The sequence below is a fragment of the Pomacea canaliculata genome, linkage group LG8 (assembly GCF_003073045.1).
Source record: "Pomacea canaliculata isolate SZHN2017 linkage group LG8, ASM307304v1, whole genome shotgun sequence".
NCBI classification, from domain to species: domain Eukaryota; kingdom Metazoa; phylum Mollusca; class Gastropoda; order Architaenioglossa; family Ampullariidae; genus Pomacea; species Pomacea canaliculata.
The window spans coordinates 16,735,559-16,760,270 of NC_037597.1; the positions used below are offsets into that span (position 1 = coordinate 16,735,559).

Consider the following 24,712-nt stretch of genomic DNA (forward strand, 5'->3'; position numbering starts at 1 on the left):
CTGACAAATTTTGCATGCTTGCATTTCCTTTTTATTCTACAATGAAACAATAGATTTTCAAAGGCCTCCAGAATGTAATAACTCCCCATTAATTACTAAAATTTTTAGTTCTAACTTAAAGTGACCAGAATTTTTTTAGCCAGGAGGGAACTACGGAGTAGCGTAGACTACAGTCCAAAAAACGGACAAAAAAGGGGACAGATGGTCACCTTATCTAACAGTATGTTTAAATTCTGTATGCAAAGAAGTTTAATGGCAGGAAAGCTGTTAAATGCTTTTCTAGTCCACCAATGGTATGTGAAATTTTCAAAACATCAACATAGCCTGAAATTGGGAAGGTACTGTTGAGAACATTCCACTGGGATAATGAGATCACTTAATTTAAGAATATCTGTATTGCCAACTTACCAAAGATTTCTGTACAGCTGCTTTTATTTACGCTTACTTTGATTTTTCTTTAACTGTTATGCCCATCACTTTGACCACTTCATCCCGTGGAACAAATCTCTCGTTTAACTGTAGTCTATACCAACCGTAATGAAGTCCAATAATGGATGGAATGGTCACTACTAAAACAATGTTTCGCCTCAAGAAAGCAAATACTGGATTCATAGCGATGATGTCTGCAATATAAATAAAAAGTGACGATAAACGATCGATAAACGATAAAAGGCACAGGCACAGTAAAGAACTGTTTATATATATATAGTATTGCCAAACCCCGTGTTGAAATAGATCAATCGAGGTAAGAACAGTCTCTTCAATAAATGATTGATGCTATAGTTCGAGTAAATGCAAAATGTTATTTTGATTTCTAAAAGTTAGTCTTTTCTCATTTACGATTTCCGCATTTTGACACTAGTCTCTTAGGACATTCTTTACCTGCGTCTTCGGTCAATTAGAGTTTGACAAGATGACAGGCAACTTCCTCAACGAATTTGCTTTACGTAATGAGAAGTATACCGAAGCATTTATTCTAGTGCATTAAAACTTAGGAAGCTGTATTATTAAGTAAAATGTAATTACGATTTGTCTGCAACGGTAGATTATTATGTGGAATAACCTCAGAAGGTCATGTTTCAGACATCGTGCGACTCTTTCGTCTCGACAAGTAGAGTCGACACTAGCAGTAGGTTCGAAAATCAGTTTGTCTAAAGAAAAGCTGTTCACTAGCAATCAATATATTTATAGTAAGTTTTTTTTTCATATAAAAATTATCATTATGAGATCTGCATTTTTCCGAAACTTTCTTACAAGATTTATCATGATGCAATTTCCGAGTCTGTCGTCTGCATTCTGTCTCACAGTTGTGCGGATGGCGCACAGCCTTCTCTCACATTGGTCATAGATAAGAATAGTTTCCCAATGTTACAAAGAGCTCTTCGTTTCCCGTGTATGCATCGTATTTGCGCGTATACAGGATTAAGAAAGAATAAAAGACTCTTCCGACAGGCCACTTTGGCATTTTACTTGTGAGGTCTGAAAACGCCATGCTATTGTCATGAACTGTTTCAAGAGAGAGCGTTATATACTCGTTCTTGCAGTTGCTTTATATCTTTTGACTTGCTATAACATTTACCGAGCGCTGGATGCACATATCGTGAAAGAAAATAAAATCCTGTTGCCAACTTTGGAAATTAGACTTGACCGGGTGAGGAACTATATTAAATAGGAAAAACATGAAGAGCAGATTGTCAAAATCAGAATCACAACAAATAGCATTACATGCCCTCTCTCTCTTGTATACCTACATGTGCTGGAATTGAAAATGGTTGAAAAATACACTTTTTTCATATAAATTGTTTATACAATTGTAAACTCTCATTTCCTTTTCAGTTGTCTCTTTCATGTACACACAAACATAAAAAAGAGAAATTTTATTTTTTTAAAGGAATTATTTTCCGTTCCACTTAACATCAGATGCACAAAAACATTTCTATATGCTATCGTCAGAATATTTATTGAAAAAGATGACGTTACTAAAATGAAAATGATTTTAAAGCTAAAGTAAGGAACAAAAATTTTTGTAACAATGCATGATTTTAAATAACACTGGCAGGCTGGCACAAAATCCATTAATTTTTCTTTTACACAATTACCCCCTCCTTTTGTTATGTGCAGAATGGTTCATGGCATATTTTTAGAGAAGACTGCCAAGAACATAATGTTGTGAAACACAGCCATGTGTCAAAGGATTATCCTCAATTGACAATACATAGAGTCGATTCTAGGGCTTGCCAGCATCCTAATAACACAGGAGACAATGGAGACAAAGCTGCCATTTATGTATGTGTATTTTGCTGTTTAATAACTATATTAAGGTGACTTTTTAATGCCTTAGATCTCAATCCAGTCTTGGTAGTTCTTTGAAGGCTATATGATAATTCTGATGCAAGTAACTAGTATAGCCATCACTCTAGCAATAGATTAATATTGCAATAGCATCAGGTTGTGAATGCTAACACTATTCACAAAAATATGTATAATCTCCTTATGTCTGTGTGTTGCTTTCTTCACCCATTGAAAAAGTATGTGGCTTCTATAACAGCAATAAATAAGAAGCAAAATTATCACTAAGGAGTGATTATCAGTATTAATGACAAATGAGAAAATGCACATATTCATACTCTTTTATTTTAAAGGTTGAGAAAGAGTGGCCTTCAATAGATCTAGGTTACCCACAGTATGTCTACACTGTAAGTGGTTGGATTCAAGTAGTTGAGGTTGCATCCTATACTGCCAAGCCAGCACTTCATGTCATTGTTGTGCCTCATTCACATCAAGATGTTGGTAAGCTATCCATGCTTGTTTTTGTTTAGGATGTGTGCATGCTTGCATGTCTGCATGTGCATGTGCAGGCACGTACGTATAGGATTTTTAATTTATAGTAGCTCCAGGCAGCATGCATCTAAGCCTATATTTTCCATACCAATATGGTGTGTTACAGTTTGGGTAAGAAAATATGAATTTGACAAGAAACAAAAGGGTTTAGATTTCAGTGTAAGAAAAACTGAGCCAATTTGTTTTTCAGGATGGCGTGAGACAGTTGATGCTTGCTTTTCAAGTCATGCAAAAAGCACTTTGTCAAATATGGTCACCAAACTGGAGGAGCATCGTAAATGGAAATTCATTTGGGCTGAAACTGCATTTTTGTCTCGATGGTATGATGGTGCTTCTGATACTGAGAAGCAGTCCCTAAAAAGGTACATATATAGTTTTATTCATATGGAAAAAACCGCATAGATTTTCTGTAGTCTGTGGTTGATATACATCATAAATTGGTTCTTATTGCAACATTGTATGGCTAAGAAGTTAAGATTAAGAAGGATTAAGGACATTTTGCTTTTAATATTCTGGATTTCTTAGTGTGTAATGTATACTTCAAATTCCTTAAAAAAAATGATACATTTGATAAGTTTTTATAAACTATTTTATTATAGAGCCATATCTGATGGACAACTGGAAATTGTGAGTGGAGGATGGGTCATGTCTGAGGAAGCATGCATTCATTATGCACCCATGCTGGATCAGCTTATTGAAGGACATCTTTGGCTTAACAGTACTCTGAGTGAGTAGATGATATTATGTGCACCTATGTATGTGCATGTGTATACACATATATACATTTTAAATTCATGTGTACATGCAAGAGAGACTGAGACAGAGTGAATGTGTATCTTTGATTTTTTAGTATGTCCTATTATCAGTGAACTTGTCCTGTATGTCACATTATTAAGACTGATTCAAACAACTGCTTTTGGTAATACATGCACAGTACAATCTTGTCTTCAAATTAGTTGTCATTGTTAATAATTGTTCATGTGAACATGTGTTCAGATTTTAGGGAACATTAATAATTTAAGATATAATCAGGAGATAATGTTTGATGATAATTTTCTGGCTCTCCCCATCCCTTTAGACGTAAAGCCCACAAGCAGCTGGTCAGTAGATCCATTTGGTCATTCACCAACAATGGCATACCTCCTGAAGGGTGCTGGGATTGACAAAATGGTGATCCAGAGAGTACATTATGCAATTAAGCGACATCTTGCACAGTCACAAAAGCTAGAGTTCATCTGGAGACAAAGTTGGGGTATATATGCTTTGCTTTTAAATATGAACACTATTAGTTTCTTTGTACTGCAGAGATTTCATTCTGCATTCTTTCTATGGTTTAAGGATTTTTATTTTCATTCCACAGTCTTTATAATATGTTCAGTTAAATACCTTTATGGTTTTGTGCTGTGCACTAATAAATTTTTGTCAAAATATTTACATAGTTTTGCAAACTGGGCAGTGTACATGGCCAATATCTTGGAGAACTCATCTCACCTTACTATGTTGACACAGATGTCCATGGATCATCAGACATACTGTGTCACATGATGCCTTTTTTGACTTATGCTGTATTATACTCTTGCGGGCCTGACCCACATATATGCTGCCAGTTTGACTTCTACAAAGACAAATGTTTTCGAGGTTCAAAGGTTATCAAAAGTGAACCAGTCACTGACAACAACATCAAGAAACTGTGAGTTTCAGCCCTGAGTTTCAGACATATTATATAATAGTAACCATAAATGAACCTCGCTTTTATTTAGCATTAAAGGGTTATAAAGTGTAATGTTCTTTAATGCTATAACCATCAAGAATCGTGCTGATTGTTTAGCCCTTTTTATTCCTTCTTAATATGAATATTGATCCTATCGCAGGTGTTTCCTTCAGAAAGTCACATTGTTTTACGTCTTCAGAGTAAACTAAAGTGTATTTTCAAATCATTGGTATCACAATGCTTACAGTGCCTGGGCCCTGTGGGAACAATATCAGAAGAAAGCACAGCTATATAACAGCAATGTTCTGCTTGTACCTCATGGGGATGACTTTCGATATGACACCATGCAGGAATGGGACAAGCAGTTAGGCAACATGGAGAAAATAATGGCATTTATGAATGCTGACAAGGACATGAACATAAAGGTAAAGTTAGCCATTTTCTAAATATGCAAATAAGTATAGGCCATACAAACATTTCTCTGCTCCATCTGTTTCATCACATTTTTTTATTGATAAGTTTCAACAAATCATTCTCCTTTCACATAAGCTTAAACTACTAATAGTATGAAATTATTAGTAATTTAAAAGCATAATATAGATGAAGTCAAGGGGCTTGAGGTATCAACCATATGTTTGTGATGGTTTTCTGTATGCTTCCTCATTGTTAATATATTAAAAATAGCTTTCTGTGATGCTTATGTTTTTATAGATAGAGTTTGGAACCATAACTGACTACTTCAGGACCCTTGAAGTGGACAGAAAACAGCACAGTAAATCGGAAAACAGTGTTATGCAGAATCACATCCTGATTGGGGACTTTTTCCCATACAATGATAGAGATGACCAGTACTGGACAGGTTTCTATTCAAGTCGCCCACTATACAAATTTATGGCCCGTACACTTCAGGCCAGACTAAGGTAGAAGTAACACTGTTGTATGATTTTCATTCTGTGACATATTTTCTGATCTGTGATCTTTGATACCTTGAATCATTTGTGAACATTATATCATGTCATAGCAGAATGTTTATAAATATAATTTTAGTTTTTAAGAGCATGTTTATATTTTTGTAATCATTTATTCTTTATGCCTGCACTCCAAATGATGGACACTAGATACCGTTTGTATTAATGCTTATAGGGGAGATGTAAATCATGATGAACAGTGTGTGATGATGCATGGATGATGTGGTTTACAGAATGGCAGAAATATTTTATACCCTGACGCTGGGACACCTCCTTAAAAGTCACAACAACAATCACTTACTGCTGCAGCTAGACAGCAAACTTGCTGACCTTCAACAGGCTCGTCATGCCCAGGCTACTTTCATGCACCATGATGGCATTACAGGCACATCTAAAAAAGATGTAACAAAAGATTATGCCAGTTTGTAAGTTAATGCTTTGCTTTTTTCTCCTCGTGGTTCATGCCTTGTTTTTCCTTCTGAGACTCAAATCATATGCATCATGTGAGGTATTTTAATGGAGGTTTAAATTGGCTTACAGCTGATCTACAAAACAAATTTAGTCTGCAACATTTCACAATCCTTTACTATGAGAAAACCTACCATGTGAGTGTGATTATAATTAGCCTATATTTTTCCATTTCATCCCTCTAACAACACTCTACTCTTGGTGATGTATATCAGCATAAATAGAATAGAGAACAATCAACATGAAGGTGGGAAAAGGCAACTAATTTGCTATATAACTGTCACTGTCAGTAACTGTCAAAAAATGTTTCAGACTGCAGAAAGCACTGTCAACTGTAGAAGAACTACTGAAACTTCTACTTGCTATTACTGTGCCACAGGAAGAGGATAGTTTAAAATCTCACATTAAGATGGTAACTTGTTTGCCTTTGCATTACTGAGTCTTACTGTCAGAGTGGCTCCCGGACTATCTCTACTTTAGTATGCTGAACCTCCAGTTTGTAAATTTCTTTGTATTTGAAGTTTACCTTTTTCTGAATTATTTTCTGCCTATCCATCTTGTGTCTTCTGAGTCTTATGCAAATCTTTTGGTGTGTATGTGGGGGTGGGTGGGTTTAATCAGGGACTAGTTAAGCATTATGATCATAAAGACCTGCATTTGTTAGTCTTGTATGAATTAAATAGTGTACATGTATCACATATCTAGTGTCTACATTACTCATTTGACTGAAATCTTGCTCAAGGCTCAAGAATGGCCAGTTGCAACAGCTCCTCCAGTGTTCACAGTGGCAAATATAACAACAAGGTTAGTATTGCACATTTAGGCATCAAAAATTTAAGAAAAAAAATGAATTATATCTGCTCTCCCTTTCTATTTTGCCTTTGCCTTTAGATCTGCATCACGTTTGAGTCCGCTGTTTATCTGTGCTTCTGCTAAGTCACTTGTTTTGTTCTGGATGGTTTTTCTGTGCCTGTACCAGGTTGCTTTTTTATGGACCACTTTTTCAACTAGCGGTCTATGCAGCTACATTTGTACTATCTTGCTGATTCAGGATCTGGATGTCTGTAGCAGAGTCTGAACTCTTATGACTTTCATGCCATCTTTGCTTCAGCAATTTTCTGTATTGTTAATGCAACTGCTATAGGCCACTTAACTTTGTGTGAGCAAGAATTGACAACATGCGCTGCAATCAATCATCTCTGTACAATACAACTGTATTTATCATAGTGGACATTTAGGAAGCAGCTCTATAAGGAAGCACACAGCCTGACCCCTATACAATCATGATTCAAACCCACGTATAATTACAATTCATTCACCTGCCAGCATTGACTACTTTTGCTGTCTGAGAAGTAAGTACTGAGACTTAAAAAATTTTACTACAAAAATTTGCTTCCTGCATTATTTCAGCATGGTGTTAGTTACAAACCCATTGACAAGCACATGGGTGTATGCTGTTAAGATGCAGATAGCAGATCCCAGACTGAGAATTTTCACACTGGATGGCAAACAAGTAAAACAGCAGGTGAATCCTGTATTTAACTGGAAGCTAGAGGTCTCACAGATAGCCTTTGAGGTGAGTTATCAGCTAAAAACAAAAACCACTTCTATCCCTTCTTGTATTCACCTTAAAAATGTAAAATCAACTACTGTTACAACTGCACATCAGTGTCTGGAAAACTTAAGAAACTTTACTTGGATTCTTTAGGACTGCAGTACATTGCAACAGTGAAGCAATGATATTACACTGTTAAAAGCTTTCAAATGATGAAGCAGCAGCTTTAGAGAATAACTTTTATATCTGAGGAAAAGAAGGAAAAAAAAGAGAATATTTTGAAACATGAGTGCATTATGGAAATTTCTGTGAACAGTTGGTGTTTGAGGCAGAAATGCCTCCACTGTCGGTGAAATCCTTCAGACTAATGTCTGTACAGCAGGCTTCAAAAGAGTATGCTTCACTCACCATCTTAAACCTGGATCATAATGTCTTTGGAAGTGGGTGAGTATGAGGTCAGCTCAAAGTAGTGAGAAAAAAATATGCTATGTGTACCCTGAAGATGTCATCTTTGGAAGAAAACAGAAGCTGTTCTGTCACACTTTCCTCCATGCATTTTGTCAATAAATTTGGATGCTGGCCTGAAAAATGTATTTAAGGAAAAGATTGTAAGGCTGATGGTGATAGGCAGAAAAATAGAAAAAATTCTAAAAAAAATTAAATACACATAGCATTAGGCTAAAGAAGAAGAAATGGTTGGCTTTTCCTTTTTCCTTTCTTTTTGGTGTGGGGGGTGGGGAGCAGAAGGAGTAGTTGGAGTGGTTTGGAGAGATATCTTTGCCAAGCGTGATGTACAGAATATGAATACTAACCAGGGAAATTTTGAAAAATTTGATGGAGTGAGTTTAGAAGATTGTGAAGCTTAAATAAAGGTTATTGGTTGGTTGGAAGACTGATACAGATCAGATTCATGTGTAAGTTATGAAATCTAAAGTAAATTCATCCCAGAAGAAAAAGACAACAGTGAACCTTGTATACAATAATCGCATCATCTTCTCGTGGTTTGAATATGAAATATCCCTGCAGAATCATTTTTAAATTTATGAGATGAGCAGATTTTTTTTTTTTTTAAGTGATAATCAGCTACGTGTATGTTATTTTAACAAAGTGTGTTTTCCTGCTTGATTAGAACATTGTTCCTTAGTGTATCCTTCTCCAGATGATCAAACACTGAACACTGCCTGAGTTCTTAGTTGTTTTATTGGCATAAGTTTACCTCTGTGCAGGTCACCATTCAAATCTGTCAAGTCAGTGGAGGAGTCTTTCGACATAGAAAATAGCTTCTTAAAGGCAACTTTTTCTTCTTGCAAAGGAACATTGCAGGTTAGTTGGAACTGATTCCATAACTGTATGAACTGAACAGTAGCCTCCTACTGAATTTCTTGTATCTCAGCAGGTTTTTGCTGGTTCAATATTAACTGTTCTTGCTTTTTGCTCTGCTACACATACTGATGCTGAATCAAATTCAAAGCAATAATTTTTCTTTAGATGTGAGACCTTTTAAGCATGATTTAGATGATTGATCTGTCTCATGAACTAGTCCAATTATCTGCTGCAAAAATATGTCATTATATTTGCATTAGGCTTTCTTTATTGAACCAAATTGAAGTTTTTTTACATTCTTGGTGAGGAGTTGAGGGAAAATCTCTCAGTTTATATTATCTGACACCTTTGTTGAAGATCACCAGACTGTTGACAACTCACAACTGCTTTAATTTGACTTTGAGATCAGCAAAAGGGGAATCACTGAAAATTGAAGTGGTTCAGTTTGCAGAAAATGTAGTTTTGCCGAAAGCACTGAGCAACAAATAGTGGATTACAGTTACACCAACATTCTACTGTCATCTTTTCAGTCAAGTTAAAGTGACGACTGATGACAACTATAGCTCATATCATTCTTTAACCTTGTCAGCATGTGATGAGACGATCAGATGACCAAAGCAGCAAAGTGGAGATAAAATTCTTGATGTATGGGACAGGATCCTGGACAAATCCTTTTAAAGACAAAAGTGGAGCATACATCTTTCTTCCAGACGGACCTGCTAAGGTGAGAACTGGTTAGCGCCTAACAAAATTACTGTCACTTTCCTTACTGTCCTGCCATTGCTTTTAAATATTGGTAATTGTGCTTTTAAATTTTTTTTAAAAAGTAAATCTTTGAAGAAAAAGCTGTCTTCTCACCTGTCATCGACTGGTTGGTTGGATGGCTGAGACACAGGACTTGCTTTGCATATGTTTTACTTTTATCATTTCTAGGAGCAAGATATTAAGTACCCACCTATGGTTGTGCTGAAAGGGCCCATCATGTGGTCTGTGTTGACAGTTCTTCCTGGGGTACTTCATGAGGTCACCCTTTATAATGTTAGCGGTGAGACCTTTTCAGTAGTTGTGATCCATTCTTCTTTTCCCTTATTTTCCTTCACCTTATTTAATTTTCATTAAGCTTCCCTTCAGGATGTAAGCTTTTACCTCTTCCACACCTGTTTTGGGAAACAGCTTTGTAAAGTTATTTACAAATTTACAAAACCTTATCCAACAATCTGAATGTTGTTTACAGTAGCTTGCATTATTCTTGTGTTACAGGTTCCCTTGATGCAGGTGTTCATGTAAAGAACTTGGTGAATTTAGCAGATTCTCAATGGGACAACAAAGAGCTTGTGATGCGTCTGGTTTCTGATATCCACAGTCCTAATGATGATGTCTGCGTGGATTTAAATGGTTTTCAGGTGCCTGTTGTAAGCTCTCAAGTCTCTGCTATGGATTCCTTACTGGCTTTTACCCTTATTTTTCTTATCTCTTGCATGTCTTTACTTATGCTGGAAATGTCCGGTACTTATCTAACTTTTGTATTCTGTCCCTTCAACCTACAAAGTTACATACAGACAAGGTTATGTTCTTGTGTCCTTCCACACATCCGAACTTTCTTCCCACCACATTCACAATCAATGTCAGCATTTAAGAGCTCACTAAAACTGATCTGTTACCATGCTTGATTTTTTTTCATTATTTGTTGGTCAAGTGAAGAGTGCCACCTGGTTTGGCTGTGACATAAAGGCAGTACAAATGTTGAATTGAATTTCTCAAAAAAAAGTCATATAAAATTTTCAGATATTTTCCAAATAACCCTCATAAATGAAGAAAAAAACCGCGTACAGCAACTGTCAGTGATCTTTGCAGTTAAATAGAAAACGCTGGCAAGCAGGTCGCCTGATCCAGGGTAACTTCCATCCTGTGAATACCATGGCATATATAGAGGATGGTCACCAGATGCGCCTCACTCTTTTGATGGATCAGGCTCATGGGCTTGCCACTCTCAATTCAGGTACTGCACACAAATGTCATAGGATGTGACCAAATGAGATATAAATCCCACAGTATAAGACAAAGCTATCTTCCAATTGTTCCAGTTTTATCAGTTGTGGAACTTTAAAGGTTTCAGTAGTTGCTCTTGTTCTTTGGTTTGATTTCCAGCAACAGTGCTGGGATAGTGTTCGTCTGTTACAGTTTTGATTTTTTTTTCTTCTCCCCACAGTTACTGGTATTATTTCTTGATGCTATATTAATAGGAAGTGCATAGTGGTTAGGACTGAGATATTCATGCATTAGTTGGTTTAATACCCATATGGTGCAACATATTGCTATCAGCTGATCCAACTGTTGATTGGGTACCAGATCCCTTATAAAGCTTGGAAAGGAAAGAGATCAAGGATCGAAATGGATACGAATAAAAGGTTACAGAACTACCTTTGCTTGATGTTAACTCATTTTTCTATACTTTTCAGAGGCATTTTTCTGCTTTTGTAAGCATGCTGTATAGCAAGCTTGAGCTAAACGTCCATTTATTGGCATGGCAGCTAAACTTGTAAAGGCCAGCTAGCATGGTTACAGACTTTTTTGAATCAGTCTAGTTGTTATTTGCTTTTGTAAGCATGCTGTATAGCAAGCTTAAGCTAAACTATCCATTTATTGGCATGGCAGCTAAACTTGTAAAGGCCAGCTAGCATGGTTACAGACTTTTTTGAATCAGTCTAGTTGTTATTTGTGACATCCTTCACAGGATGGCTGGAGGTAATTCTGGACAGGCGTCTTATGCAGGATGATTGGAGAGGCTTAGGGGAAGGAGTTACAGACAATGTCCCTACACCAAGCAGCTTTATTATTCTACTTGAGAAGCACACAAAGCCTGGATTAAAGGTATTTTACTGTCAAAATTGGAAGGAAGCAAATTTATGATCCAGGATAGTGGAGATGATAAGTGAAGTTGTGTAAGTTTTTCAGAAAAGAGATTGAAATTATGAAAATGATGGCATTTTTCAGTGTTCTGTGTAGAGAATAATGTTCATATAAGATCATTATCATTTTGTTTAGGTTCTAAGTTTTTTTAAAAATGAAATATGTTTAGGAAATACTGATTGTGTTGATGCAGACTTACATTGGATCACCATGCCGTCCATCACTCTTAGCCCACCTTCTCTCAGAGCACTTGAGCAATCCCCCTGCAGTTGCCACATTAGATTTGCCTGCAGAAAGCAAAAGTCCTTTGAAGTTTGACCGCCAGTATTTACTTCCTTCAACCTTTCCTTGCACCCTTCACTTGGTTAACTTGAGGGCACTCGCTCTTGACAAGGAGGAGCAGACCCAATCTGTCAGGGGTGCATCTGCACTGATGATTTTACACCAGGCAGGCATAGACTGTGGGATAACTGAAATATACACAAAGTGTGATTTGAAGGTGAGATGGACTTGCTATCAGACATTATAGGACTGAGCTATCAGACATTATTGGACCGTAGAAACCCTGTTTTAATTTTTCTGATATGCTGTGTTTTTAGCATTTAAGTCTGTCTGAAACAACAGAGGAAGCAATATGTGTATATCTATTTACAGTGCTTATTTGTGTATCTGACAAATAGTGAGAGAGAGTTTGAACATGTCTGTGATCAGATGACATGCCACTGACAGGACAAATTTTGTGCCATGATGTACTCATCTAATTAGAGCTTCTGATTGAATGCAATCACCTTCATGTCTTATCTGTGCTGCTACTTTTTTTTTTAATTCAACAGCAAACAGTGGATGTCAAAGGTTTCCAAGACATCAGAATATCCAGGATGGTGCAGACAAGCCTGACAGCAACAGTAGAAGCCAAAGAAATCAGCCCAGGGGATGTTAATGTTCCTGATATGGAGCTAAGAGTGTATAAGATTAATTTTTCCTAGCAGTGGCTATTGTCACCTCAAGACCAGTCCAAGCAGTATAATATTAACATGTTAAACAGTTTAAGTGCCTAGTGTTGAGTGATAATGAATTCATTTGAATGTCTAATGTTTTACATGAAAGACATTTAACCTGCTTGGCATTAAATCTAAAAATTACTTGGGCTTTGGAAACAGTTAATCCCAAGCATCAGGGAAGCGTTATTTGACCCCAGATATGGCGTTAAGTACTGCTTGATGTTAATCATTGTCACAAAAATTATAAGCCCAAGTAATGCTCATGCTAATGCCAAGGAGATGGAAAAGGTTTTGCTACACTGTGTAGTAGACAATATCTGCTGTGTTATGTACAGTTTATTTATGTTTCAGTTTTGCTGTTGTTCCTCATCATCCGTAGTTTTCACTTTTTTCATTGGCTGAACAAGTTCTAGTGTTAATAATTGTTGTGTACTTGATTAGTGCTGAGAGTGTTAGAGTGCTATACAAATGCACACTGGTTATTATTTTCATGCCTAGAAAACTGAATGAGCTCACTTTGTTATATACATTCATTCCACTCATTTCACTAAGCTTGAATGAAAGTGAGATAAAATATTGCCTCATGACTGAAATCATTAGCGTGCAGTCATTTTTCTTCTGTATACAGTTTTTGAATGGTTTGATGTTCAGGGGAATGGGATGTTGAAAGTGTCAGTGGAGTTGATTTATGTGCCTTTTACCGATAAATGTCTGTGTGGTTTTCGTGCATATATGTGTATGCACATGTGTTGCATCTGTGCACAGTTGTGTGCATTAAAGTTTAAACGATTTTACTATTTATTTAGAAACTTCTCAAAATGCGCAAATGACGTATGATGTTGATATCTACAAATGTTTAATCAATGGAAAGCGATATATTGAGAACTTATAACTGGGACCGGTAGTAGTTGTGTCGCCAAGTTGGAACATTTACCATCAAAGACTTACAACCTACTTACCGACAGCTGATAAAGAAGCACATTGACGAAGCACGAGCATGCTTTCCCTTAGCTCTGCTTGTGCCAAGATCTGTAGTATAACGTCCAGACTGTAGCTACAGCACGTGGTTCATAATTCTTGTTGTAATTGGATAATAATTAAATTTTTTATCTCTAGATCTTACATTCTTGCATGAATGATAATACTACCAGCAAAAGTGCAGGGAAAGATAGAGCAAGACAGTCGATTTTGATATGTGTGTGTGTGTGCTTTGCATGGAAAGACTTGACCTCTAAGACACCGTCTAAGAGTATTTCTGCAGAGGAACTGCCAGTCAAAGGCCTGACACGAAGGGGAAAAAAATCCATGCATTCAAGACCAAGAGCCTAAGAAAATTGCGCCGAATCTCCGACGTGAAACACAAGTCCAACGACTTTGTACGAAAAGCGCGTCGCCACCCTCGTGAAACACCAAGTATTAATTAAACTTTTCTCTCAACAGTGAAGTGACGCAAGCTCTGGCTCGGTTATGTCGTCTCCCAGGACAGGTTGGAAGGTGGTTGACGCCAAGGTGGACAAAGGAAGAACTGGATGGCGAATGTGGAGTGGACTGACTGATCGCTCCATGCAAGATCACTGCTCAAGATGTCCTAAGTCGAGAGGCTAACTTGGTCCCTCTGATGACAGGTACCGGCGGGTCACTTAACTCGTCAACTAGTCAATAATAAATAATGGAGACTATCACAGATTTCTATTTCCTTTTTATGGGATGGCCGTCGGAATTTCTATCTGCCCTCAGTAAGTGGCGTTTCTGCAGGATTTTCTCAGGCGTTTGGTCTTCTAGTCCGTAGACGTAGTTGGTGAAGATGTAAACATTCAGTCGGCATTGAGCTTACCTAGTCATAGGTTCTCTACCTGTTGCCAACTGGCAGGAATCACCTGTGGGTATGAGTTTCATTGCTTCCTTCACAAGAAAGACATTTGACACGTGTTATTAGCCTTCAATAACTGGGATACCCGCCAGATGCTGTTTAAAAATGGCCGACACTCGCAGCATTGGTCTCAAAAGAATAAGCGGACAACGATCGCGTAATTTTTAGAATCTGTACGTAGGGCAAAATACCAGCCTTTCTGAACAATGCAAATAAAATAACAGCAGAAAACTTTGTCCAGCATTTTTGTGGTCAATGGTTCCCTGCGAGGTTCATCTCCTCTTTTGATCCACTGTCACTGAGACACGACACAGGTTCTGTACACATGTTGACAGCAGCGCGCATCGGATCCCCAGTCATCGACGACTGATGGACTCCTGAACTCGCCTTCACCACCTCGATCGGTGTAGCTCCAATACATTCTGCGCTACAAATAAAATAATAATAAATTATTCGGAAGGAAAGTCTGTAAAAACTGACTGCAGAGAAAAAAAAATCACGGAACAAAATTTGATTTCTTGAGAATATTTTTGTACAAGAAATATTTGTCTATTCTTTCTTTATCATTGTAACTGTTTTATGCAAGCAACAATTAATTAGTGACACTCTGCAGACAGACGCGCGAAGTCACAGTCGACCTCTGTCTTACTTTACTTGTCTTATTTCACGCCTTCTTGTAAAACAAGTGGGAAAAATGTGAAAATCTATTATACAAACAATTCTTTAAAAAAAAAAATGGCGTTAATTTGAAATCCATTGTTTGTTGCTTCTACTTAGTCCAACCTAGTTATGTTCGACTTAATTTTGTTTCTTTTTTTTTTCACTCTCTCAATTAGCGTATCGACAAAAATTTTACACGCACACACACACGCAGGCTACACCCGCACACACACACACTCCTATGTAAATTTACAGGGATCAGTTAGCACTCTGGTGCTCGTATGTAACTTACAGAAAATAATTGATATTTTGACATTTCATGTCGAAAAATGTCCACCTGCACAAAAAATAATTTCAACTATTTAAAATCATTGTCTATTTACTCGTCGCTGTCAGCTGGGAAATCCAGACCTCCGAGCTTAAAGTAAAATTACTTAAATTGTAGGAATGTGTATAAAAACTTCAGACGGTGGGAAATTAAGTTGGAGCCTGCTGTTGACAGGTTGTGGAAATCTTTAAACTCTCGTCAGGAACGCTGCCACTACGATTGAGTCATCGACAGGTGAGCAGCCTCCGCCACAAGATGACGCGACTGGAAGCAACGACACACAGTCCGGTCATGCGCCCTCCACTTTAGTAAGTGCACTTCCGGGACTTTAGAGCGACAGGAAATGCGTCTTATTGGTTGTTTGGGAAAGTGCATCCACCTAGAGGTGATTTCGCACTATGAAGGAAGAGGGAGGGGTGGAAACCGGAGAAAACCCTCGACGGCTGGTGTGACGATATGAGTTTGTGCTCGAGACATCTTCAAATTCTCATAGTACTGTTGGGGTCAACAGGTCATCTTGTGTGTGCAAACAACAAATTTTGTCATGGACTTGCACATTAAAGAGACAAGATTGATTGAGTAATAATGAATGTACATTGGTACAGAGTTTTACTCACAAAACTAAGGTCACCATTTGAGTATTAAACCACATAACAGCATCAACACGCAAGAACACGGCATGACCTGTTGACCCCTGCGTCTGCACACTGAGAATTTTGAAGCGGTCTGGAGCACAAACTCAGATCGGGACACCTGCGTGTAGTCACAGTGTCCTAAGTGGAGATTCCCAGTTCCTTTCTCTGCAATAGTGACAAGCCGGTGTTTTAACCACGACACTACTGGGTGCCCTCCACAAAGCATAGACGTGTAGAGGTGGACTTCTGCCAAGACCAACACTTATCCTCTTGCGAAGTTCTCCGCTGCTAGTCTCGGCGAGCCCAAACAATGAATGTGACTAAACCGGAAGCTTTGTAGTATCATGCCTCGTTTTAGTAGTTAAGTGGAAAAATCGTCTGCCAGCAGTCCAATAATACAAGCTCGTGCACAAAGCGTATGGTTTTGCTGTCCGGTCATCCAGGTGACAAAAACCTAAATAACAGATTACAGAAATTCTGTTGCCTAAATAATGCCACTGTCGGACTAATTCGCTAATACCAAGCCTACCTTTATTACGGCCTCAACAAACCAGGGTTTTCCTTTTTCCCGAACCCTAGTACATCTTACCGACAAATTTTATTTTGTTCTTTCAGTGATATATATATATAGCAATAAAAACGCAGAACAGAAGATGTCGACTTGTTTCTTAGTGCTGCGCATTGTTTCAGCAAGTTACACAGTTTGCATTCCATAATTATTGACATTCCCTGTTCTTCGTGAAGTCGTCTATTGTGAGCATCCTAAAGCTCCAGTTATTCACTACCCGACACGCTTATTGTTTTAATGGATTCTTCTTGGTTTTTAATGTTGGTAAAATCAACTTGCAGAATCCACTTTCTAAACATGCAAAGGTGAATAACTATAATCAAACCGTGGCACACTTTTTCCGAGTATATTTTGTTCAGAAATTCAGCCCTGATATTTATTTGCACCAACACTGCATTTCTCTACATCGATAAAAAGAAAGGTTTGCTCAAGCGAAGACCATATTAAATTTCACTTCAGTAAAACCAGAACACGAGCCAGCGCAAAGAAAATAATTGATCACTTTCCATTTAAATACTTTATCTTTCAATTTCACGGAGACTCGGACCACAAACCATGCGATGTTGCGAGACAAGCGGCGCTGGTTATTCACCCTCACACTTCACAGGGTCACAAGTGGGTGCCTCCGAGGGCAGGTCGGTGGTGAAGTGTTCTGATACGGCAGAATTACACTCCGGGATAGGTTTGTGTAAATGAAATTTCTCATTTTGCTTTGTAGACATTATCAAAGAATCTTATTTTAACCATACAACCCTACTGTTTAAACTCTCTTGCGTGAAAAATAACTGTTTTGATCAATCTGGATAAACGAGGATGCAGAAATATCGTATTGTGCTTTGAGTGGATTACTATAATAGTTATGATGAATTATGATGCACATCCTGGTCTGATAAAGGGAAAACCTTACTTATCCACGGTTTTGACATCACTAAAAAGCTTTGACTCTTAAAACTTGCAGTCATAAGGCCCTTTGTGAGCAACTGTTATTTCTTTTAATTCTCCAGGCCTTTGAGGAATGGCAGCGAGCTGTTTTGCTGTTGTAAACCCAGAAAAATTAAATAATCCAGCTGCCAGTATGGACTTTATTACGGGGGTAAAAGGTTGCGCAATGACCACATCGTTATCGGTTGTCCACGATGAGATCATCATCGACATTTTGGCCGCTAATGGTTCTCATAGTAAAGAACACGGCGATACTGTGTTGCAGACTACGGTTGACAACATTATCAGCAACGAGGTGAGTATCATATCTGAAGGTGCTGGGGGTACTTTCTTGTCCCTGATAACCTGGCAGGCCTGCCACACCTAAAGGTCGAAACCCAGTACTGCAACTCGCAGTCAGCGAAAGCCAGCCATTGCCATGCTTTCTTTAGAGAGCCAGTAGAAATGTTTTGTAAGAGCAGGACATTTATCCCATCATAACTACAACCAGTTACAATACAACAACAAGACAAACAAAAGAGAAGGACAGATAAGAGAATGCGATTTTAACAAACTGCTCTTAAACGAAGAGATAATTATCTCCAATAGGTCCTTCCAACAAGAAAATCTTCATTAAAATTGAGATTTCAATAAAGGAAAGTATTCAAAGTAAATACAGCTCTCTTTCATCAATTTTATTGAACAGGTTGCTTCTTGGATAATTAGCTTCATCTCCGTTGGGCTGGTACCTCTGCTGTTTGTACTGGGCGTGCCGGGCAACATTCTGTGCGCAGCAGTCTTCTGTAAACTGGGTTTGAGAGAGAGAATCAACGTGTGTGTCTTTGCCTTGGGACTCGTGGACCTGGCCACCATCACCTTCACCTTTTTCCTGTCTGCGGAGTGGGCTTACAGAAGCCTCACCGGACTCGAGCTCAACATCTTTATTCAATACTTCGTAGGTAAGACGATCAAATACTTCAATTGCGTGAGAAATAATTTGCATATAGCTTTGTCATTATCTAGGGTTTTTAATCACAACATTGGAGAGCTTTCAAACAACGTTTTCTGATAAAACTGAAACATTGCTGTTTAATATGTTTGCTTGTTTTCAAGCAAAACTAAGGTTTCTAAACGTACGATGGCATTCTCGTGAACTCTGAAGGTAAACTTATTTACGAAAAAAAAAAAAAAAGACAGAAGGTTTTCTTGAATGTCTCTCTGCAATGTCCTCAGGTCCAACTGGTTTCCTGTGGGCGTCCATGTTTGTGTCGGCAACGATCGCGTGCGAGCGGTGTTTCTGTGTGGTCAGTCCCTTCAAAGCACAGAGGTACATCAAGACCTCCACCACTGCCGTTGTCATCACAGTCGCCACTGTCGTCCTTGCTGGAGGAATGTGCGCCATCGCCGGTCCAAAGCACAAGGCGGTGATGGTCTACGACCCAGTCACCAACACCAGCAAGAGTTGCGGTGTACCTCACCAGGTAAGGGAAGATATATTTTTAGTGCTAACTCTCGTCTGGATCAGGCAATGTGCAGTCAAACCTATTTAACACGAAATGCGCCATCGTGGCAAAATAAAAGTGTTTCTAAGATTATTCAAGGGATTAATTTTCGTGGTAAGTAAAATTTATTTTAAGAGTATATTTTTAATAGATAAATAGATATAAAAAAACCGAATCTCTAAAGCGATGTAGGTGTATATATATATGTATAAGCATTGTCTTTAAGCAAGTACCACTGACACTGGTTTCATAATAATTTGTTTAACATAATTGAAAATTTAAACTAAAACAATTCCTTTGAAGTGAACGGCTTTTCTGATCATCTTTGAAAACGCAGTCCACAGATCGAAATTTTTTTCTTTTTCGTTTACTAATATACTGTCTAAATAAATCGTAAATGTCTTTAAATTACCGATTGACAATTATTCTTATATTGGGAGAATTGTTATTTACATTGCCGTCCACCTAGAAATATTGAATATTTTGCTACACAATACGTATTGCATTAAAGATTCTAGCTTCCATGAGAATATCGGATGTGAGGTCACTCTGCATCAAAAAATATTTCTCCGCTCGCTCCGCAGACTAATTAACATCAGGCTAATTGTGTTTTCCGCATTGCGTGTAGGAGGTGCGGACATGTGACATTATTTACATGAACGAGTGTAATAATAACATGCTGTTAATATTCACCTGTGATTTCTTGCCTCTGTTCACTTAGTTATTACTTGGACAACAGAGAAATCCTCGATATTTTCGACATCTTCGTCTACTCCATGGTGTTCCCTCTCGCCGCACTCGTCGTCATCATCATCACCACTGCCATCACTGCTGTTAAACTCAGCCACGCCGTCGCCTGGCGAGACCAGACAACCACCAGCAGCGTCAGCAACGACACGACAAAAGTAAGAACTTCCGGAAAAGAGGTGGCGCTCACGAAGATGCTCATCGCCACTTCCGTCCTCTTTGTTGTCTGCTTGACACCGGTGGTCACCGTTCAGATGGCAATGTATTTCGTGCGTGACCTGAACTATAACGGTCGTTATGCTAATCTAACCTCTGTCTTATGGAATATTATTAACTTTTTTAGGATGTTGAACGGTTCTATCAACTTTTTTGTCTATTACAAAATGGGCTCAAAATTCAGAGAAACTCTGAGAGAGATACTGCCGTTTTGCTTCTGTAGTATACAGTCGAAATAATATTTTTGTTGACACAGTAAATATATGGAATACACACCCAATAAATTAAAATAATATAATAAAGCGCAATAACTGCTCGCAGGCTACATTGCTTTACTTTTGCTGTAGTTCTGAAAATTAATTTTACAGGTGAGTAAAGTAAACTGCAACGAAAATATGGTATCATTTTTAAAGATACGCAAACTAAATAATCTTACTGAGCCAAAAATGTACGGCCATTCTTCATGTGAAAGAATTATTACGAACAGGCAACAAGAAATATAATTAGAAATTCTTGATTTTGTAACTTAACAAGAATAAACAATGGCAATAATTTAATTTAATGGAATTTGGTACTATGAATAAATTACTCAGACGACGGTAATCGTATTTTCTATAATTAATTTTAAAATTGTAATGGAGGCTAACAGTGGCACCATCTAACGAGGGAATTATCTAAACAGTCGAGCGTTTGAACTGAAATGACTCAATCTACTATTTATACTTGTGATATAGTTTAAAATATTTTAGCTTACATCGTACATCATACTTTTATTTTGAAGCCAAGTTGATTAAGGAAAAAGAAAGCCTGGTCTCCGTGTTGACAGCGAGTTGACACGCGCCTCAAGACACCGCACAGAACTTGGTTTCCTAAGATGAAGCAAGTGATGGACGCGAAACCTCCTACACTTACTGGTATTTCAATAGGATCCTCCAAATCCTTTGGAGTATTGTTGTTGTTACCTATGCAACTATACCATTACTCTTCATCGCCAGCTACTGCCAGAGTAGTGAGGTTAAGATGAGGTTGTTTGCTTATTTTGAGTCGGATGTTGCAATTTGTTTGACATACATTCAATTCTGTCCTTACTAAATGAGTACTAGACGTCCAGCGGCTGTACATTAAAATGTAGTATTAAATTATAATGGATGTTATGAAGAGAGTTTCTTACAAATATCACAAAAACCTCTGGCGGTTAGGCAGCTTGAAAGATTTTTTTTTGTCTACATTTTGTACATAACCTCTTCTCACTCTTTTCCTTCCATCCTATGTTTGTCTTCGTACGTTTTACTTGGCATCATCATCATCCTCTTCTTCGTCGTCGTTGTTGGTTTCGGCTGTTGTTAAAATGATGAGAATGCTGTTAGTCAAGAAAATCTCTAGCCATACGCAGCGAAGATTATACACCTCCATTCTAAATGCGAACAATAGACTCCATTTTCTCATCCTAAAGGCCGTTCTTGACTGGACTAAATATGGATTAACGTTTGACAAAGGTTTGATCAAATGTGGCGAATTTTTTTTTTTTTAAGCACATGACGGTTATATAAAATATTTTATGTAAAAATCCGATATAAAATAAAATCTTTATAAAATCCGTATGTGTTCAGTTAAAAACGGCCTGAAGAAGGAGTTTATATGAGAGAAAAAGAGGCCCAACAAAGATGCTCCTTCAAGTTCAACTGAAGTAAAGTACATTTAAACACAAGTTCTTGCCCACCCACATTATTTGACTTGGTCAAACTCTCTGAGCCCGAGTTAAGTCACACCCTGTGAGTACAACTTACGGGTATCAACCTACGACAAACCGAAGACCTTACATCTTCACAGCTGATGTGTCATACTGTTGTTTGTTTGATTTGTTTGTGTGTCCGCGCGCGCGTGTGTGCGTGTCTATCGGAAGGGACTGTACACCTGATGTCAAAGCTAAAATGATTTTTCTGCATCTCAGCCATCATCTACCTCTGGCAATCTTTCTCTCATCCTTTGTAAAACGAATGCCCACGTGTGTGATAAACATGCATACACCCAAAGTTCCCGGACTAGCCAGTAAGCCGATTCTGCATTAGTGAATGGTGATTGTTTCGTAATCATCATCTTAGTACACTAATAACTTTTATTGTTTGAAAGGTTCTGTTAAATAAAATAAAATTGCAGTTTGTTAAATAGAAGTTCGATCGCTTAATGTCTGCTTCGATGATGTTTACTAATAAAGAAGGAGGAAATGTGTTTGGCTTTAACCCACTACCTTGCAAGTTCTAAGTACAGGTGTGCAAAGTCGTCTGAGTTTAATTCATTGTTTGTACCCGATTTACAGCAGGGACAATGCAAAACAGAATAAAATTACGATCTTTGGGAAGTTACAAGGAACTGATTATAGAAAACGCATGGCCAGATAAAGTAAAACTGTTGACAGATGTGCAAACACAAAGGCATAGAATTACTACATTCAGGTCTTAGCCTGACTTGGGCATCTAATTTATTAGCTAATGTTATTTATCAGCTCGAACGTCCTCTGTGATAATAAGAGTCACATATATGCCGATAAAATGAGATGATGACAATATAGGAACACCGTCAAATGTCTTTGATTAGAGGAGACACAGTTTTGAATCTTTAGTATTAAAGATTTTTATAATAACAATTTCTTCGTCTTGACGCTTTCTGATGTCCTAACATGCCGGTGCCTGGAGAAATGAGTGCTGCTGGATACATGATAGTCAGATGTGTGTGAGGAATATCTGAAAGTAGTTTTCATACCTGTTCTACTGTAAATATTGATAAATATCTGAGTAAATGCGTATCGAAGAAGACGATAATATTGGTATTGTGGATAAAGAAAAATGTGATGCAAGACAACAGCAATGCTACCATGTTAGCTTGTAGACTCACACATCGCCACCATTACCACACAACCACTGCTCAATACACTTAAACCTTATCTTAGAGCCATCAACGCTGCTCAGATTTGTCACTCTTTTTACACACACACGCACTCACGCACGCACGCACACACGCGCGCGCACACACACACACACACGCACGCACACCTTCCCACCACCATCTCATGACAGACATTCATGAGCATGAATACCTGTCTTCTGCAAAAGTGAGAGTAGCACTCCCCTCAAAGACCAGACTAGTACAAGAACCTTGTACTTCCCTTTTGATACTTGGTAATCATAAAAAGAGCTATTCATATATATAACAAATATAAAATCAGTCCTTTTCTATGGATCTGAGACATGGCGAGTGACAAATGCCATCACCAACAAGATACAGACATTCGTCAACAGATGTCTGCACCACATCCTCAACATAGATGGCCCGAGAAGATCTCCAATACAGACCTGTGGGAGAGGACCAACCAAAACCCTGCCAGCCTAGACATCAGGAAGCGGAAGTGGGGCTGGATCGGTCACACTCTACGAAAGCCAGCTGACAATTTAACAAGGCAAGCTCTAAGCTGGAATCCACAGGGGAGGCGCAGGGTTGGGAGACCCAGACAGACATGGAGGAGATCAGTCCACAGCATGCTGGAGGTATCTGGCATGACATGGTCCCAACTGGAAAGGGACGCTCACAACCGGGTCTGATGGAGGGAGTGGTTGTGGCCCTATTCTCCCCTGGGGGCGAATAAGAATAGCAATGTTATGAAAGTTATGAAAAAATACATATCTTGGTGGGTTCAAATGACGTTATCAAAGTAGAACATTATTCTCCTCCCGCAACTAATTTTATTTATTTTCGGGAACAATTGTAGATGCACCGATTGGCTGTCTGTGCGCCTAGGGCTACTTGATGGTAGTCTACCAAGAACTGGAATAACCAACCTTTTTAAAATATGAAGCTAGGGATAGTGCCCAAGATGATTAAAGACAAACGTGTTTTTATTTTGTTACTCCAACACTGCCATCACCACATCCACCACCAGCAGCAGCAGCACGCACACACGAAGATGCTCCAAACATTACTCAGGTCAACATGAGGTGTGGTCTGATCCCCAAGCAGCCTTACAGTGCAGACGAATATTCCAAAACAGTAATGCCAGAGAAAGAACAATCACAGAAAAGAAATGATGGAAGAGAGGTGGAGTGCAGATGAAGACCTGCTCCAGGGCAACTAAAGACTGAAAGGTGCACTTTAATTGGCTGCTGTACACCTGCTACAGAACGGTAGGAGATTTGTAAAGTGTATGTTCGAACCGGCACCAAGCATTTCGTCAACAGCTATCTCCTCCATATCTTCCAAAGTGCCTGAGATACTTCCAACTTGTCCTCTAGCTATGTATCGTAATTCATTTTTTTTTCACTTTCGGGGAATGAAACTACTATCTTTAAGGACATGTAAAGAGATAGCCTTAAAAAATTTCACGCGCTTCCCCTCCTGCACTAAAAAGGAGGACAAGACAATTATCTAGCGAACAGTCTTGCGAAAACACCATTAGGCTTGCAGCAAAAATGAATATTACACCCGCAAAAAAGAGAA

General features: G+C 38.3%; 2 protein-coding genes across 3 annotated transcripts; both read left to right on the forward strand.

Annotated features, from left to right (window-relative positions):
* Window positions 1–1,276: 1,276 nt before the first annotated feature.
* Window positions 1,277–13,892, forward strand: LOC112570746 (alpha-mannosidase 2-like). Of its 2 annotated transcripts, XM_025249342.1 has the most exons (22): window positions 1,277–1,651; window positions 2,122–2,286; window positions 2,643–2,790; window positions 3,032–3,203; window positions 3,441–3,568; window positions 3,920–4,093; window positions 4,351–4,531; window positions 4,800–4,977; window positions 5,264–5,472; window positions 5,754–5,945; window positions 6,301–6,400; window positions 6,731–6,792; window positions 7,399–7,564; window positions 7,860–7,987; window positions 8,770–8,866; window positions 9,456–9,590; window positions 9,800–9,911; window positions 10,127–10,269; window positions 10,721–10,865; window positions 11,601–11,737; window positions 11,970–12,275; window positions 12,610–13,892. In XM_025249342.1, exons 1-22 carry the CDS (start codon window positions 1,502–1,504, stop codon window positions 12,760–12,762), a joined length of 3,381 nt encoding a protein of 1,126 aa, XP_025105127.1. In that variant the 5' UTR covers window positions 1,277–1,501; the 3' UTR covers window positions 12,763–13,892. The 2 variants fall into 2 exon arrangements, with proteins under 2 accessions (XP_025105127.1, XP_025105128.1); XM_025249343.1 differs by lacking the exons at window positions 11,970–12,275; window positions 12,610–13,892 and adding an exon at window positions 11,216–11,274 and having other exon boundaries at window positions 11,601–11,722.
* Window positions 13,893–15,780: 1,888 nt separating this feature from the next.
* LOC112570747 lies at window positions 15,781–21,050 on the forward strand. The gene is made up of 5 exons (XM_025249344.1): window positions 15,781–15,943; window positions 17,843–18,075; window positions 18,466–18,718; window positions 18,993–19,240; window positions 19,983–21,050. Exons 2-5 carry the CDS (start codon window positions 17,854–17,856, stop codon window positions 20,097–20,099), a joined length of 840 nt encoding a protein of 279 aa, XP_025105129.1. The 5' UTR covers window positions 15,781–15,943; window positions 17,843–17,853; the 3' UTR covers window positions 20,100–21,050.
* The last annotated feature ends 3,662 nt before the right edge of the window (window positions 21,051–24,712 follow it).

What these genes read in the sequence shown, in the direction of transcription:
- LOC112570747 (XM_025249344.1), top strand. Translation starts at nt 17,854, where the DNA reads ATGGCAGCGAGCTGTTTTGCTGTTGTAAACCCAGAAAAATTAAATAAT. An exon ending in ACAACATTATCAGCAACGAG is followed by an intron (nt 18,076 to 18,465) that starts GTGAGTATCATA and finishes TTTATTGAACAG; the next exon opens with GTTGCTTCTTGGATAATTAG. An exon ending in CTTTATTCAATACTTCGTAG is followed by an intron (nt 18,719 to 18,992) that starts GTAAGACGATCA and finishes CAATGTCCTCAG; the next exon opens with GTCCAACTGGTTTCCTGTGG.
- LOC112570746 (XM_025249342.1), top strand. Translation starts at nt 1,502, where the DNA reads ATGAACTGTTTCAAGAGAGAGCGTTATATACTCGTTCTTGCAGTTGCT. An exon ending in TAAAATCTCACATTAAGATG is followed by an intron (nt 6,401 to 6,730) that starts GTAACTTGTTTG and finishes ATCTTGCTCAAG; the next exon opens with GCTCAAGAATGGCCAGTTGC. An exon ending in CTTGCAAAGGAACATTGCAG is followed by an intron (nt 8,867 to 9,455) that starts GTTAGTTGGAAC and finishes TAACCTTGTCAG; the next exon opens with CATGTGATGAGACGATCAGA.